This window comes from Vulpes lagopus, chromosome 16, assembly GCF_018345385.1.
Source record: "Vulpes lagopus strain Blue_001 chromosome 16, ASM1834538v1, whole genome shotgun sequence".
Taxonomy (NCBI): Eukaryota; Metazoa; Chordata; class Mammalia; order Carnivora; family Canidae; genus Vulpes; species Vulpes lagopus.
The window spans coordinates 54,742,311-54,759,219 of NC_054839.1; the positions used below are offsets into that span (position 1 = coordinate 54,742,311).

General features: G+C 40.4%; 1 protein-coding gene across 4 annotated transcripts; it reads left to right on the plus strand.

Annotated features, from left to right (window-relative positions):
- Nucleotides 1-2,928: 2,928 nt before the first annotated feature.
- Nucleotides 2,929-13,384, plus strand: LACC1 (laccase domain containing 1). 4 transcript variants are annotated; one of them, XM_041730980.1, is made up of 7 exons: nt 2,929-3,151; nt 4,039-4,657; nt 5,877-6,058; nt 6,805-6,970; nt 9,138-9,363; nt 10,454-10,614; nt 11,812-13,384. In XM_041730980.1, exons 2-6 carry the CDS (start codon nt 4,096-4,098, stop codon nt 10,611-10,613), a joined length of 1,296 nt encoding a protein of 431 aa, XP_041586914.1. In that variant the 5' UTR covers nt 2,929-3,151; nt 4,039-4,095; the 3' UTR covers nt 10,614; nt 11,812-13,384. The 4 variants fall into 4 exon arrangements, with proteins under 4 accessions (XP_041586914.1, XP_041586916.1, XP_041586917.1 ...); XM_041730982.1 differs by having other exon boundaries at nt 5,880-6,058; XM_041730983.1 differs by having other exon boundaries at nt 4,135-4,657.
- The last annotated feature ends 3,525 nt before the right edge of the window (nt 13,385-16,909 follow it).

Here is a 16,909-nt window from a genome sequence, read left to right on the forward strand (position 1 = left end):
TTAAAGAACTTCTGGGGATTTCTCCAGCGGTTTCCTGAACAGCCAGGTATCAACTCTGTCCTCAAAATGCTCTAGGTCTCTTTAAGGGAGATAGACACCATGTCAAATAATTCAAATATAGATGTATAGAAGTCACTCTCTTAGTCTACCTGCACTTAACCTCTCATCAATTAACTCATTCTATTTTCTTTGTAAATCATAAGCTGCTAATTTCCACATCATGCTGAATGGTTAGGAAACCACTCTCCAGTGAATCTGCCTACTTCTGCTCCTATCAGTTGAATTGTACAGTTTGACAGTGAGTTACCTGTGTTTGTTCCCAAACCTGTTTATGCCAGTTGTACCGGTTATTGTGCTACTTAAAATGACTTCTAAAAAAAAACTTAGAAAAAATTTATGTACTATCAAGTTCATCCTTATAAAGCATACACTTCAATGATTAATTGACTTTTTCAATTTATTATTAGGCTATGGGTCCAGACTGCATCAATGAGAGGCCTTCATCTGTATGGACAAAATGCTAAGGAAGAAGCAATTAATTCTGGTGAGAGAATGGGGATTCAAGGAAAGTAATGATTGAGCTTGAAAGATCTTAAACAAGTAGCAGTTAAGTAAGTGTAAAAAGAGAAGGGTGTTCTAAGTACAAGGAATAGCATATGTAAAGGATAAAATCTTGTAGCTCATCCAAGTAACAGCCTTTTTTAGTTTGAGTGGCTTGGGAGTCAGGTAGTTGTTTTTTCCAAACCTCATTATGCATCTGAATCATCTGTATAGATTAAAAACAAAATAAACAGCAAAGAAAAACATGCCCAGACTCGACTCCCAGAGATTCTATTTCAAATGTATATCAAGTGGAGTCCCTAGATTTGTTTATAAGTTCTACTTGTAGTTCTGATGTGCAGCCAGGAGAACCACTGGAGTGGGGTGAATGAGGATGAGGGAAGAGTTAGGAGATGAGGCTAGATAGTCTAGGAAACAGTATGTAAATATAACACAATAACAATCTCTTCCCTGGCAGCTTTCCCACTTTGAAATATTTAAAAAACTTTTACTGCCCCTACTGTTTCATAAAAAAAAAAAAAAATTCCCACCATTGTCTATAAAAAACAGGGATAAATATTTTAATCCAGCGTTGTAACTCAAAAGACCTCTATTTTGCTCAAGGTAATATTTAACATAAAACAGACTCAGAGAGTGCAGTGTGCACCTCCCCATCAGGTGTACCATCTACTGCTAGGGTTCTTGACAAATGCCCTACAAAAATCATGAAAACACAAATTCTGACAAAAATATCTGCCAGGGATATGGACGGCAAATTCCTATCCTGGGTTGGCGATCCCATTACCCCTCGTCAAATAGAATGGAGCCCTTGCCCATCTCCAAGTGCTCTTCTAAACTCCCAGGTATCTAGGACTTTTTCTCTTGCAGGCGAAATTTCTTCAGCATTTATCACCTGAGCAACAATGAAGACAAAAGGGGCCTCTGTTTCCGTCACAACCAGTTGCACAGGAAGCACTCTCTCTCCTACTCTTGAGGGCTGGACACATTTTCCCTTTACCTTAGCATCTGCCTTCCACGTAGTACATGTTCAATATTTCTAAATGTATGCTACACCCGTACTCTTTGAGGTCAGACGAGGGTGCTAATTTATCACGATTCTGAGAGTTACCGCCTTCTAATTTTCTATGAAGGGTCCATATTTTTAAATGGGCACGTAAGACCTGGTCAGTGCAAGGAAAGGAGCTGTAAGGAGTGTTGGTCCGGTCAGCAAGGAAGGTTCAACCAAGTGTTTCTGGGAACAACAACGACAAAAACCGCACTTTAAAAAAAAAAAAACACCAAGAACTACAAACCAACTCCACCCCGGAGGCCGATTACTGGAACCCTGGATGGGCCAAGCGCTAACACGAGCCGGTTCTCAAGGATGGATGGGCTCCGGGGGCTAAACCAAGGGGCCGGCCCGCACTGCTGGCCCTCGAGGGCTGCTGGGCAGCGGGCTTGCGGGGAGGGAGGACTTCCACCCGCAAACGGTCGTCTGCGATTTGTTCTCCGCGTCGCTCCCACCGCCCCGCGCCCCTCACCAGCCCGCCAACCTGTCAGCCGCCGGCCGCCTCCCGGTCACCGGCCCGCCCTCAGGCAGCCGGGCTCTCCCCTCGCCGGCCCCGCCCACCTCCTCGGCGGCCCCGCCCACCGCCTCTCCGGCCCCGCCCACCTCCTCGCCACCCCCCCGCTCACCGCCTCGCGGGCCCGCCCCCTCCTCGCCGGCCCCGCCCACCTCCTCGCCGGCCTGCCACTCGCCCCGCCCCCTCGCGGGCCCGCCCCCTCCTCGCCGGCCCCGCCCACCTCCTCGCCGGCCCCGCCCCCTCCTCGCCGGCCTGCCACTCGCCCCGCCCCCTCGCGGGCCCGCCCGCCGCCCGCCCTGCTCCCCTCGGGGTCGAGCCCGCCTTCCCGCCGCCCGGTTCTCCTTACCCACGCGCCGGCCTGTCAGAAGCCCCGCTCCCTCACGGGCCCGCCCTCCCGCCGTCCCGCTCCCGCCCGGCTCCCCCCACCCCCTCAGGGGCCCCCCGCCCGCCCGCCTCCTCACCGGCACGCCCGCCGCCCGCCGCCCGCCCGGCTACTCACGAGGATCTGCCCGCCCTCCAGCAGCCCGGTCCCCTCAGGGGTCCGCCCGCCGCCCGCCCCCTCACCTGCCCGTCAGCCCGTCGGAAGCCCCGCTGGCCTGTCAGCCCGCCGCCCGCTCAGGGGCCCGCCTTCCAGCCGCGCGGCGCCCTCACCTGCCCGCCAGCCGTCAGAAGCCCCGCGGGCGTGTGAGCCGCCCCGCCCTCGCCCCGCCCTCGCCCCGCCCTCGCCCCGCCCCCTCGCGGGCCCGCCCCGCCCCTCGCCCCGCCCCCTCGCGAGCCCGCCCCCGCCCCGCCCCCTCCCGGGCTCGCCGCCCCCGGCCCCCGCTAGCTGACGGGGCTCGCTCGGGCTCCGAGCCTCTGTTCCTGTTTCTCTTCCCTCCACCGGGCGGCGGAGGGCGGCCTCGCCGGGCCCCGAGCTCGCCCGCGCCTCCCTGCGGGGCGCCGGCCGGCCCGACCCTCCGAAGCCGCGGGGCCGCAGCCGTCGAGTTCCCGCCGGGCGGGGCGCCCGAGGCCGGTCGGCGGTGAGGCGGGTGAGGCGGGTGAGGCGGGTGAGGCGGGTGAGGAGGGCGTCGCGGGGTCGGGCTCAGGGCTCCGAGCGCCGCGCTCGTCGCTTCCGGGTTCCCTCGGGGCCCGAGGCGGGGGTCCTCGGCGGGGGAGGCGGCGCCCCCTGTGGCGGGAGCCGCGGGGTCCGCGCGTCTGGGCCGAGCGCCCGGTGACTGTGCCCTGTGACGCCCGGGGTCGTCTCCGCCTTTTCCCCCTTAAAAGCGTGCATTTTCGGTGCAGCTCCATTGAACCTATTTCTTAGGAAGAGGTGGGGCCCAACGTGCCAGTCACGTCGGGATTAATGATGTCTTGTACCATAAATTGACACCCTGCAATTAGAAAGCAGGACTTTGTCTAAGCCCAGTAATTCCCTACTTAGAATTTCCTGTGTAAAAAAAGAAAGAAAGAAAAAAAAAAGAATCACACACAGAAACTGGAACTGTCGTTCTGCTGGAAAGATGCACAAAGTCACTTTCCTGAGAAGTGAATTAAGAGATGGTTCAGGTCTCATGGTTCTCTTAAGGCAAATAATGGACTATTTTGTTATGGTTTTATTTTTTTATTTTTATTATTTTTTAATGTTTTTAAAGATTTATTTATTCATGAGAGACATAGAGAGAGAGAGGGAGGCAGAGGGAGAAGCAGGCTCCATGCCGGGAGCCCGACGTGGGACTCGATCTGGGGAACTCCAGGATCACGCCCTGGGCCAAAGGCAGGTGCTAAACGGCTGAGCCACCCAGGGATTCCCCAGCCACCCAGGTTATGTTTTTTTAGATCAGTGAAACTTTTTCTTTTCAACGTAGGTACAAATTTCTTTTGTGACTATAAGAAGATTGATACGACCTTGCGTTCTTCGGCTAATTTTTCTTTGCAGGTGATTTCCTGGGAGGCGCAGAAACCATTTTTGAAGCGCTTTGCACCGTGTGGAAGGATGGCAGAAGCAGTGTTGATTGATTTCTTTGGTTTGCAGTTTAACTCGCAGAAAAACAGTCATCAAGCCTTGCTGAAGACACTGGACGCTGTCCGATTCCACCATGCTGCCAAGGCTAAGTTTCTCTGCATAATGTGTTACAATAACATCAGCTGTGAAAGGGATGATGCACCTAATAACTGTGAATTAGAAGGAAGCAATGGATTATCAACTCTCTTGAGAGAATTTGAGACTGTTAGCAATCCTAGTATGGCTGCCTCTTTGTATACTATTAAGCAAAAAATTGATGAAAAAAATTTGAGCAGCATTAAGGTAATTGTCTCCATGCACCGGAAGACGTTACTGAAGGCTTTTATTGATCAACTCTTCACCAGTGTTTACAATTTTGAGTTTGAAGACTTACAGGTGACTTCGAGGGGAGGTCTTTTGAAACAATCCACTGAAGTAAGCATGATCACAGCTCAAGAAGTAGAAGCAATCCAGAATGAGATACAAACGTATTTGAGAAGTCTGCCAGCACTGAAAGGAGAGTTGACCATTATCACATCTCCGTTGATCTCAGGTGTGTTGAACACCATGTTGTTTTTACTATATACATGAAGAAACAGTCTTTCTTTAGAGGTTGTTCACCTTTTTTCCCACCTTTCTCTTGTAGACTATAGGAATTTTTAAGATTTTATTTATTTATTCATGAGAGACACAGAAAGAGAGGCAGAGACACCACAGCCAGAGGGAGGAGAAGCAGGCTCCAGGTGGAAGGAGCCTGATGTGGGACTTGATTCCCACCCCCACACTCCCCCCCCTCGCCCCCCCAGAATCTGAGATCATGCCCTGAGCCAAAGGTAGACGCTCAACCTCTGAGCTCCCCCACCCCACCCCCCTGCATCCCAACTATAAGATTTTTGAGCTCACTAATATGAGAGGTCAGGGATATCAAGGGATGGTCCCTTCAAAGCCCCCCCTAAATAAATAAATTTTCTTTATGCAAATTCAGCTTTAAGACAAACCCCCCGGCCTTCCTTTAAAAAGAGATTTATGACACTAAACATCTCTTATTTAAAAATTCTGATACCGGGATCCCTGGGTGGCGCAGCGGTTTGGCGCCTGCCTTTGGCCCAGGGCGCGATCCTGGAGACCCAGGATCGAATCCCACGTCAGGCTCCCGGTGCATGGAGCCTGCTTCTTCCTCTGCCTGTGTCTCTGCCTCTCTCTCTCTCTCTCTGTGACTATCATAAATAAATAAATAAATAAAATTTAAAAAAAAATTCTGATACCTTAACTCATTGGCACCTTCACAGAAGAATGAAATTTTATTTTATTTATTTTATTTATTTATTATTTTTTTAAGATTTTTTTTTATTCATGAGAGATACAGAGAGGGAGAGAGAAGCAGAGACACAGGCAGAGGGAGAAGCAGGCTCCATGCAGGGAGCCCGACGTGGAACTCGATCCCGGGACTCCAGGATCATGCCCTGGGCCAAAGGCAGGCGCCAAACCGCTGAGCCACCCAGGGATCCCCAAGAATGAAATTTTAAATAGTCTGTTACTCTTTGGTTAAACAATATTTACCGTGGGCTATATGCTGTTAGGAATAATAAAGACAAGTGGGACAGAGGATACTCTTTGAAGAGCAATAATCCCATGGGGAAGGTAAAGCAAACACAAAGTCATATGTAACAAGAACACATGGAGGTACACGGAGCTGTAGAAATCTTGGAGGGTTTGTAACATTTTATAGTCTTTTGCATGGTTTATTTTTAATCTTTACTACTTCTATTCAGCAGATATTTTTTTACATGGATTTACTACAAGAACAGGTGGAATATCTTACATCCCAACTCTTAGTTCATTCAATCTCTTCAGTAGTTCCAAACGGAGAGATCCCAAGGTGGTGGTTCAAGAAAATCTGCGTAGGTTGGGGAATGCTGCTGGATTTAACGTGGAGAAATTTTACCGAATAAAGGTAAAATTTTGTTTCACGTTTTAGAAGATCTAAAGTATATTCTTGACTGTGCTAATGACTACATGGACTTGAAACAAGCTATTTAACTTTTGCACCTGGTGTTTTATCCCAAATTTTTAGGATAATGCTTATGGTTGTTTTTCCTAGATCTGTACACTAATGGTCTAAAAATCAATCCTATGACAGACATCTTTTACCTGAAGCTCCTTGTGTTTAAAAGTACAGTTAATTCTCAGAGTATAGTAGCACTACCCTTTTTGATTTAGAAGGAAGATTCCAGAATGGTGAGAGAAAAAAAGCCATTATTTTCTAAATCAACATTAGGAGGAACTAGGATCATTACTGATGCCTTGTTTCTTACAGAGTCCTAGCTTTATTTGGGTCAGGAAAAATAAAAAATATCTTTAATTTGGTAATTAACTTCTTTCCATAAATAGTACTATATGGAAAGTGCTACAGGTGGAGATTTCTTCATCTCTAGTAGGAGATATTCATGATGGACTGTATTAAATTTTTAAGTGTTAAAGTTTGCTTTCCTTGGAGTAAAATATGCAGAGATCACAATATCAGAAGTTAAATGACAAGTAAATTTGATGTTTTACCATATATAGAAGTAATATTTTTAATGCTTGCTAGTAATATTATACTGGATATATAATTTTGTACAAAAGAACATCTTCAGAAAAAGCTTACGGTATGAGACATTCTACTTTCAAAATATTTTTCTCAAACATCTTTGGTATTAGACTGATCATGCCAATGACGTCTGGATTATGGGAAGGAAGGAACCTGAATCTTACGATGGAATCACCACAAATCAGAGAGGAGTCACAATAGCAGCTCTTGGTGCTGACTGTATGCCAATTGTTTTTGCTGATCCTGTCAAAAAAGCATGTGGGGTTGCCCATTCTGGTAAGTATATTTAATTACGCATTTAGGATTTTACCAGTTTTATAGCACAAGAAAAATTATAGTTTATTTCTGGTGGGCATGACAGGTAATTACTTTACATGGTATTAAGTATAAAAATAGGAGTAGAGCCAGCATATTTTTATTATAGGAGCAGATACAAGCAGTACCTGAGTTATATGAATCAAAGTAGAATTCCCAAAGGAAGCAGTACCCAGGATGATTCCTGAGGAGTTTGTTGTAGGACTTGACTAGGTGCCAGTGTTTCTCACCATTTTCTGTAACATTTTGGACAAGATAATCTTATATTGCAGTTTGCTTGACTTTCAAAATTTCTAATACCAGTAGCTCCTCCAGTTATAATAACCAAAAACAAAACAAAAAAAAACCCTTGATGCTTTTCAAAACACTCCAAAGAGTGTGTTACTGCCTCTGATTGAAAACCTTTGAAGTCTAAGCAATGGGGAATAGGAAGATAAGACACGCTGGAGAAAGGTATTCATGAAGATGAAGGGGCAGCATCCTGAGTAAAGGTATGGAGGTAAGAAAAAGCAAGCAAAGCAACACAGCATTTAGTTTAATATGTTATGGTCTAGTGCCTTTAACTATTCTCCAAAGATAGGGATTTTTAGATGCTGTGTTATGACAGATAAATTGGAATTCATCAAAATTTAAAAACTGTGCATTGAAGGACACAGTCAACAAAGCTAAAAGGCAACCCATAGAGAGGGAGAAAATTCTTGCAATTCATATATAGGATAAAGGGTTAATGTTTAGATTATATAAAAGACTCCTACAACTCAACAACAAAAAAGCAATAACCCAAATAAAAATGGATGAAGAGCTTGAATAGACATTTCTCCAAACATGATAAGCAAATGGCCAACAACCTTGTGAAAAGATGCTTAATGTCACTAATTAGGGAAATGCACATCAAAACTACAATGAGATATAACCTCACACGTATTAGGATAGCTCATATTAAAAAAAAAAAGAAAATAACAAATGTTGGTGAGGATGTGGAGAAATTGGAACCCTGATGCACAATTGGTGGGAATGTAAAATGGTGCAGCTGCTATAGAAAATAGTATGGTGGTTCTTCAAAAATTTTAACATAGAATTACCATATGATCCAGCAGTTCTACTTTTGGGTATATATCCAAAAAAATTAAAAGCAGGATTGCGACAAGATACTTGCACACCTGTGCTTATATCAGGTTTATTCATAATAGCAGAGAGGTGGAAGCAAACCAGGTGTCCATAGATAGATGAATATATAAGCAAAATGTGATATAAATATTATTTAGCATTAGGAAGGAAGGAAAACTTGACACCTATTTAAATAGGGACCTTGAGGACATTATGCTAAATGTAATAAGTCAGTCACAAGACACTGTAAGATTCCACTTACATAAAATATCTCACGTAGTTAAATTTATAGAAACAAAGTAGAATGGTGGGTGCCAGGGGCCGGAGGGGGTAGTGGTAAGGGGGAGTTGTTACTTAATGGGTATAGAGTTTCAGTTATACAGGATGAAAAAGTTCTAGAGCTTGGTTGCACAAAATATGAATATATTTAACACTACTGAAGTATACATTTGAAAATAGTTAGAATGGCAAATTTTATGTTATTCATTCCCCCACCCCATTTTTAAAAATGTGAAAATAAAGTGAAGGAGAGAGAGAACACTACAAAGGTATAATCTCAGTGGAAACTGAAAGAGTAGAATATTTTTAAAGAAACTGGAAGGACCTCCCATTAAATGTCTTTCCCATATCAGGTGCTTTGCATAGTGTACCTCATTTAAAAACGAGTATTTTGGGACTTCTGGGTGGCTCAGTGGTTGAACATCTGCTTTTGGCTCAGGTCATGATCCCGGGGTCCTGGGATCGAGTCCCACATCAGGCTCCCTGCAGGGAGCCTGCTTCTCTCTCTCTCTGTGTCTCTGCCTCTCTGTGTGTGTGTTTCTCATGAATAAGTAAATAAAATCTTTAAAAAAAAAATGAGTATTTTATTTAATTGATTATATAGCTTAATTAATTGATTTTGTGATTTATTTGCTATTCCTGGGGTTTGAAAAATACATAAATTGCTCATTTTTTCAGTTAGAAAATAAATTATGTGAAATGTTATGTTTTAACTTCCCTTACCTCTTTTTCTATTTACCAGGTTGGAAGGGTACTTTGTTAGGTGTTGCTATGGCTACAGTGAATGCTATGGTCACAGAATATGGCTGTAGTCTGGAAGACATCATTGTTGTACTGGGACCTTCAGTAGGACCTTGCTGTTTTACTTTGCCAAGGGAATCAGCAAAGGAATTTCATAATCTTGATCCTGAATGTGTACGGTTATTTGATTCACCAGATCCCTATGTTGACATTCGTAAAGCCACCAGGTATGTTTGATTTTATTCCAGAACTGAAAGTTTGGATATTACTTATCGTTTCTAAAATGAAAATTATTGTAGACAATAATTAGTAACTCCAAGAAAAATTGAAGTGGTACATAAATAAGTAGTTGATGTACACATATATACAAAAATTTATTTTGATTAGGAAACCTATTTTCATTGAAGTTTGAATAACAGAAATTTTCCTGTCTGTTATCTCTTATTGACTTAAAAGTGAAGGAAGATAATATTTGGCATTTGGTTTTGAGAGATCTACTTAAACTTCATATAGAAAAGTTGCCATGTGCTTCGTAGCCCTTCCTCAGCTAAAATCTAAATATAATAAACTATCTGGAAGATAGTTATTTTTATTCTGTAATTAATTAGAGGAATATATTCTTTTAGTAAAAATGTTAGACAATATAAGCATGTAGTCACTTTCAACTTTCAGTGCTCCCTTGCAATTTTGAATTATGAAGTTTTGCTATTAATAGCTGTTACTTGTCATTTCTACAAAAGAAAATTGCCTGATTTGAATGTGTTTCGATTCCAGTCAACAAAACCTTCCCCAGATTCTGCCTCACTTAGCACATAAGTAGAAAGGATTGAAATTGATTATTAAATGTGACTTGTGGAATTAGTATCATTAATTTATAGTCATACTTCATGTTTGTAAAGTGTTTATGGAGAAGCAACTTATCTGTGAAAAATCTGTTAATAGGACAAGAGATGGAAGGGCCAAATGATAAAAAGCATGCTCTATCTGAATCAAATGAATCTTATCTGCAAATACTCTGGTAACTTTAGAAGTTTCTTCTAAATAAGTACTTGAGTTTGATTATAAAATTCTGGACCCAGGTCATGTCTGCCAGACAATATGGAAGGTTTTACAGTTCATATATGAACTTAGGTGATTAAAGTGATAAAATCTACGATTTCCTGACTTGTTCATGTTTTATATCTGAAAACCAGTCTGCATTGTTTCAAGCATATCTCTCCCAGAATTCTTTTATGCCAATATCCATATATTTTTTTAACTGCTTTGGTTATTGGTAAAATAAACTCTTAGTGTCTTTTGAAAAATCTTTATCCTAAGGATTCTTCTGGAACGAGGAGGAATTCTACCACAGAATATTCAGGACCTGAACCAAGATCTTAACCTCTGTACATCTTGCCATCCTGACAAGTTTTTCTCCCATGTCCGAGATGGCCTTAATTTTGGTACACAGATTGGCTTCATATCAATTAGAGAATGAGGTCAGTAGGCCCTTTCTCTCCTTTTACCTCTCCCCTTTTCCCTGTTTCCAACTTTCCCTCCCCTTATTTTAAAAAATAATTAATTATATTTAACTTTACCCCTTTATTCTTGTAGGAAGAATTGTTTCTACTTTTCAGTGGAGTAATAGAGATAGAAAAGTTAATTTTTAAAAATATTTTTTTATTTATTATGAGAGACACAGAGAGAGAGAGAGAGAGGCAGAGACGCAGGCAGAGGGAGAAGCAGGCTCCATGCAGAGAGCCCGATGTGGGACTAAATCCCGAGACCCCAGGATCACACCCTGGGCCAGAAGGCAGACGCCCAACTGCTGAGCCACCCAGGCATCCCTAGAAAACTTAATTTTTATGAACATGCTCTAATATAAAGAATAGCCACTCCTTTTCCTAACTAATGAAGAATAATCAGGCCAGCATATATGTATAAAAATAAAATTATTTATTCTTTAAAAAAGAATATGTATGGTATCCTGTATGTATACCATCTATCTCCTATGTACTTGACATCAGTATATTTCCTATCATAACATCTTTATACCTTTCTTTTTTTATTCTTTCGATTTTTGAGAAGAAATCTTTGTATAAAGATTCTAAATCTAGGATAATAAAAAGTCCTTACATATCCAAACTGGCTTGGTTTTCAACTAAATTTCTAACTGATTATCCATAACGGGTTGGCCAATTTTCTTTAAAGGGTAGATAGTAAATATTTTAGGCTTTGTGGTACATACAGTCTCTATCTCAACTACTTAGCTTTGCCATTATAGAGCAAAAGCAGACAGTAACAACACAAATGAGTATGACTGTGTTTCAATAAAACTTTATTTACAAAAACAGGTAAGGTGCCAGGGAGGTTTGGCCCACACGCTATAATTTACTGATACCTAATCTATAGTCACAGAGTAAGATTGAGTATAATTTCATTAAATTAGTATTTGTTTCAGATGATTTTTCTTAGACGTATGCAAAGACATCCAATGAACAGTGATTTAGTGCTGACCCTTTAGCATACATCTAGTTTTCCTTAAGTTTACTCTTAACTGAATTAATATTATTTTTAATCTTCACAATGTCTTTGACTCAATATAGAAAAGACTTTAGTAGACTTAATGATCCTTACCTTGATATTGTAATATTATTAGTAAGGGTCTTACATTTGTTTTCTATGTATTTTTACAGATACTTGACTGGATTTTTATACAACTGTTTCCTGCCTCCTTCTAAACTGACGAGAAAGAAATTAGCTATATGATTTACTTAAAACTGAAAGGATTGCAATGGATAATTCATCTTTAGGTATATTTTCACTATTATCCAAAGCCAAATGACTTTTATTTGATTCTAGCAAAACCTAGATGAGGATTATTCTTAAAGTTTGTTCTGTTTACTACATAAATCAGGAATAGGTCTGTTCAGTACCTACTGGGTACCCCCCCTATGTGTCAGGCACTGTGTGAAGCATAAGTGAATCAAAATGCATAAGACCTTTGCCCCTTGAGTCTAATGCAGTGGAGGAGATAAATACTTATAATGCTCTAATTTTGATAGAAGTGGAAGAGTACAGAAGACTGAAGGGTTAATTGTATTTGGAAGGCAGGGTAGGGAAAGTGCTGTAGAGAAAGTGATAGATCACTGAGCCCAAAAGATATACAGGCTTTGGACAAATGAAGAACAACCGTAACAGGTAGAGGGAACAACACCATGAACTAGAGCATGAAATTTAAAGTGTGTAACATGTTCTAGAGAGAGAAGGGTGTAGGCAGAAGTTACTAGAAAAACAGGTTGAAAAGAGATTAGTTAGTCTCAAATGCCATGTCAAAGAGTTTAGAGTTGATTTTCCAGGCAAAGGGTAGGCATAAAAAGTAGGGGAGTGTTTTTATTTCCTTAGCGTCATATGTAACAGGATGGATTTGAATTATGAGAGACCAAAGCAGAGACTTCGTTAAGAGGCAAAATACTTTAAGAAAGAAAAAATGAGGCCTAAATGAAGAAAGTCGAAATTAAGATGGAAGAGAGTGGATGGAGAGATATTTCAGACTTGTAATCAGTTAGATCCTCTTAATGGATAATGAAGATGACAGGTGAAGAAGAGTGGAGAAGTCACTGATGACCCGAAGATTTCTGCTTGCTTGGCTACTAAGAACAGCAACAAGGGGAAGAAAGATGTTTGGGAAAAGGGAGAAGGATAATGAGTTTGACATGCAGACTAAAGTATATATCAAGAAGGAAGTATTTGGTCAATGACTAGAAATACAGACCTGGCATCTTGGTGGGAACTGGGAGAAAGAGATTTAGAAGTTGGCTATACGGAGATGAGCCCTGATTCCATTGTAACAAGCTGAATCATCTAGACAAACCTAAGGGTGAGAAAGAGGTTCAAGGGTGAAACCTTGTATGATACCTACGTTTGAAAAATGAGCTGAATCAGTAAACACACACACATACATACAACAGGGTGAATCATTAGAAATAAGGGAAAAAAACAGAATATACTTAATTTGAAGAAATGAGCCAATATGGATGTGAGAGGTACTCAGAATTTCCAGAGATACAAGGTACAAGAAATTTTCTGAGATAAAATAAAATGAATACTGAGAAGAAACCAGTGAATTAACCACATCAAAACTGTTCTATAGGCAATGGTGGCAGAGTCTGATTTCAGTGCATTGAGGAGGAGGAGGATGTATAGGTGTCCATTCATCTTTGATAATACTTACTAGAGAAAATAAAGCACTGGGGGCTCTATCTTAAAGGAGGGTTTTGTTTTGTTTTCGATCGGTACTTCTAAGTATATTTGTAGGCTGAAGAGAGGAGTCAAGTTATTTTCACTTGCGAGAAAATGGTATATGTGACGTGTATTTTTAATGTGAGTAATTACATTGCATCTTAAAACATCTTATACATATATTTCTTACATGAACATGTAGTAGAATAGTGGAAAATTACATTTGATGCTTATTTACAAAGGACTTTTATATACATTACCTCATTTTACCTTTATAGCCACTCTGAAATACATAGGGCATGAAATACATAGGTCAATCAAAAGAGTTGTTACTCTTTTAATTCAGATGAGAAAACAGTCTGATTGAGGTGGAGCTTAAAATCATACAATTTGTGGTAAGGTAAGATTTGAACCCGTATCTTGTGACCTAAAATCTCATTTCAGATTTTGTAGTTAATTAAAGCTATCTAAGTTAAATTTTATTTTCAACTTTGTTAGTATCCACTCATACCTTCAGCCAAAATATTGTTGAAATACTAAGATTAAAAAATATACAGTTTGTAGCCTTTCAGATGTTTAATATCTAGTGAAAGGTGGCAAACAGCAATTTCAATACTGTGATTTGTGTTCTAAGGTTGCCACAACCTGATACTTTGTTTAGTTGAATTCTTTTATGCAACTTGTAGCTCAGTATAAAATTTGAATAAAATACCTAATTTCTTCCAGTTGAGGGAAGACATTAAACACAAAGCATAGGACAACAATTTCAAACTTGTACAAAAAATCTTTCTGTTTAGTGATAATTATAAAGATTAAGCATAACTTCACACATTAACAAAGGCTGATCATTTTCCAGTTCTTCACTGTGCATTATTTTGTTTGAAATTTATAAATTTATGAGAATATTAGGTGATGGGGACCCCTGGGTGGCTCAGTCAGTTAAGCCTCTGCCTTCAGCTCAGGTCATGATCCCAGGGTCCTGGGTTGGAGCCCTGTATCTGGCTCCCTGTTGAGTAGGGGGTCTGCTTCTCCCTCTGCCCCTGCCTCTTCCCTCTCCCTCCTCCTGCTCTCAGTCTCTCACTCTCTCTCTTTCAAAAAAATAAAATCTTAAAAAAAAAAAGTATTAGGTGGCTGTATTTCACTTTATGAACCAAAACATTCTAAAACCAAATAAAAATTATATTTGATTATCTGTGATTTTGGATTATCTGCTCTGGAATATTTAATGAAAAATCTCCTTGCTGTTTTACTGAGTGAAAAATATTGATTCAGGACACCTGGGTGCCTCAGTCGGTTAAGCGTCTGCCTTTGGCTCAGATCATGATCCCAGGGTTCTGGGATTGAGTCGCCTGTCAGGCTCCCTGCTCAGTGAGGAGTCTGCTTCTCTCTCTGCCCTTCCCCCCTGCTCGTGATCTCTCTCTCTCAAATAAATGTTAAAAAAAAAAAAAGAAAGAAAATATTGATTCAGTAACCCAGAAACAGAATGACTAGGTAATTAAGTAATCATATGTTATCATCTCTGTAAGATCTGTCTCTCCCAGCCTTTATTATATGTAGGTTTCTGGGACTTAGGGGGTACAACCACAATGATGATTTTTATTTTTAGTAAGTTTTGTTTCGATCTAAGCACTGCTACTAACTGCATATAGGAAATAATGGTTGTCATTTTATTAAGAAGAGGAATTAAGTGTGTAAGTCAGGTGAGAGTTCATGACATGATTCTTTTGGAGGTACTGAGTATCAAGCTAAACTTTAATTGTAATTTTAAATTGTCAATAATAGCATAGTGACTACATATGGTATACTCTGGTGCTTTATAAAACAAAAAAGTGATCTTTCCAGTAGGAGACAGTATGTCTACAAATAGCTTTGTTCTGTTTCTTGATATAAAGTTGAACCAGTTTATTCTCTATATTTACTTGTACTGAAGGAAAAAAAAGAAAAAGGGGGCATTTAAAGTTAATGAATGTATTACTCTTACTTTATATTCAATATAATGTTCAAGTATATAAAAGCATTTAGGAACCCTCACCCACCTAAAACTACCTTACTTCTACAGAATCTCTAGTAACTCTTTTTCTATAAGTAGATTTTTTGGGGAGAAATTCACAGAAGCTTATTCTATGACACATGACAAAAACAAACATTAGCCATGGATTCAGAAGCTAGAGGGTAAGATGTCAATTGCAAATAAAGCACATCATTTTATATACCAAAGTGGATTTGATATGGTTTTCACTTGGTTGTCCTAAAGTTAGAATATATCCCTCCTACTTTTTATGTGAACTCTTAAAGAATGCCACCAGTCTGTGGAAGTCCAGCACCTTGAAGGAAGCACTGCTCAGTTATCTATATGTTTGTGTGTATGTGTGGATCTCAGTGTTCATGGTCAATGGCAAGCAAGAAATGTATATGTGTTATATATGATACATAGCTTCTTTGCCCCAAATGTACATCACACAAAACACATTGGATGCTGTGGGATTATAGATTTTTTTAATGAAGTTTTTGTAAATTGTGCATTAAATAATGAGAATCATGGTTTATACACTTCCTGTGTATGTTTACGGGAACTGTAGTCTAGAGCACCTACATTTCCATCGTAGGCGGTGTTTTTAAGCTTGTAATTTCATAGATGGGGCAGCTACTGCAAGTAATGTATTATTCTGTACTAAATCTTTGCTTAGTGAAGGACATAAAATCTGCCAGTACTACTAGATTAACACATTTAATTTGGACTCATGATGATGACATGTCAATATTGTGGAGACAAACTTTTCATGCTCTCCTTAGATGCATTTTTCTTAGGGAGAAATAAATGCGTACATCGTATTTCCCATGTCCTTGTGCCAAGTGCCAGTGGTCGATTATGTCCTTTTCTATATCTGGAGCAGGCTTTTTGTTTTACTCTCAGAAGGCTGGGTGTCCTATTACTGTATTTTATTAAATAACTAAAATTTCCAGCAGACTCTTAAACTCAAAATGTCAAATTCCTTTCTAACAACAAGAGTACTCTCATTTCATGAGAAACATGTGTAGAAAATAGATTTCATGGTAACGAGTTTTGAGTTTTTAATATCCTACATTTTCTTAATTCTTAGTCTTGCATTGCACATCGCTTCAGTTTATATCTTACACATACTTTTCTATTCCTTATTTTCATTAAGCACATTTTAGAGTTGTTTCTTATCCCCCACCATCATCCTTGTTTTCATGATTGATGTTTCATATTCATAAGGTAACTTCTTTGAGTTTTATACTTTCAAGTACATATTTAGACTTGGATATAAAGTTCCTTACTGGACATACTCTGTGGGCCCCTCAAAACAATATCCTCCAACTTCCCATTTTCCCTCCAAAATTTATTCCCCTCTCATGTCATATCTCAGATAATGAAGTCATTTATCATGAAGTTTCCCATCCAAAAATCTTAGAATGTTTCTGAATGTCTCCCTTTCCTTCACCTCTTCTTTTTCCAACGTTTCTGACGTAAATCTATCCTCTGTTCCTGTGTCTCTATCTCAACTGCCAGATATTCAGATCATCATGTCT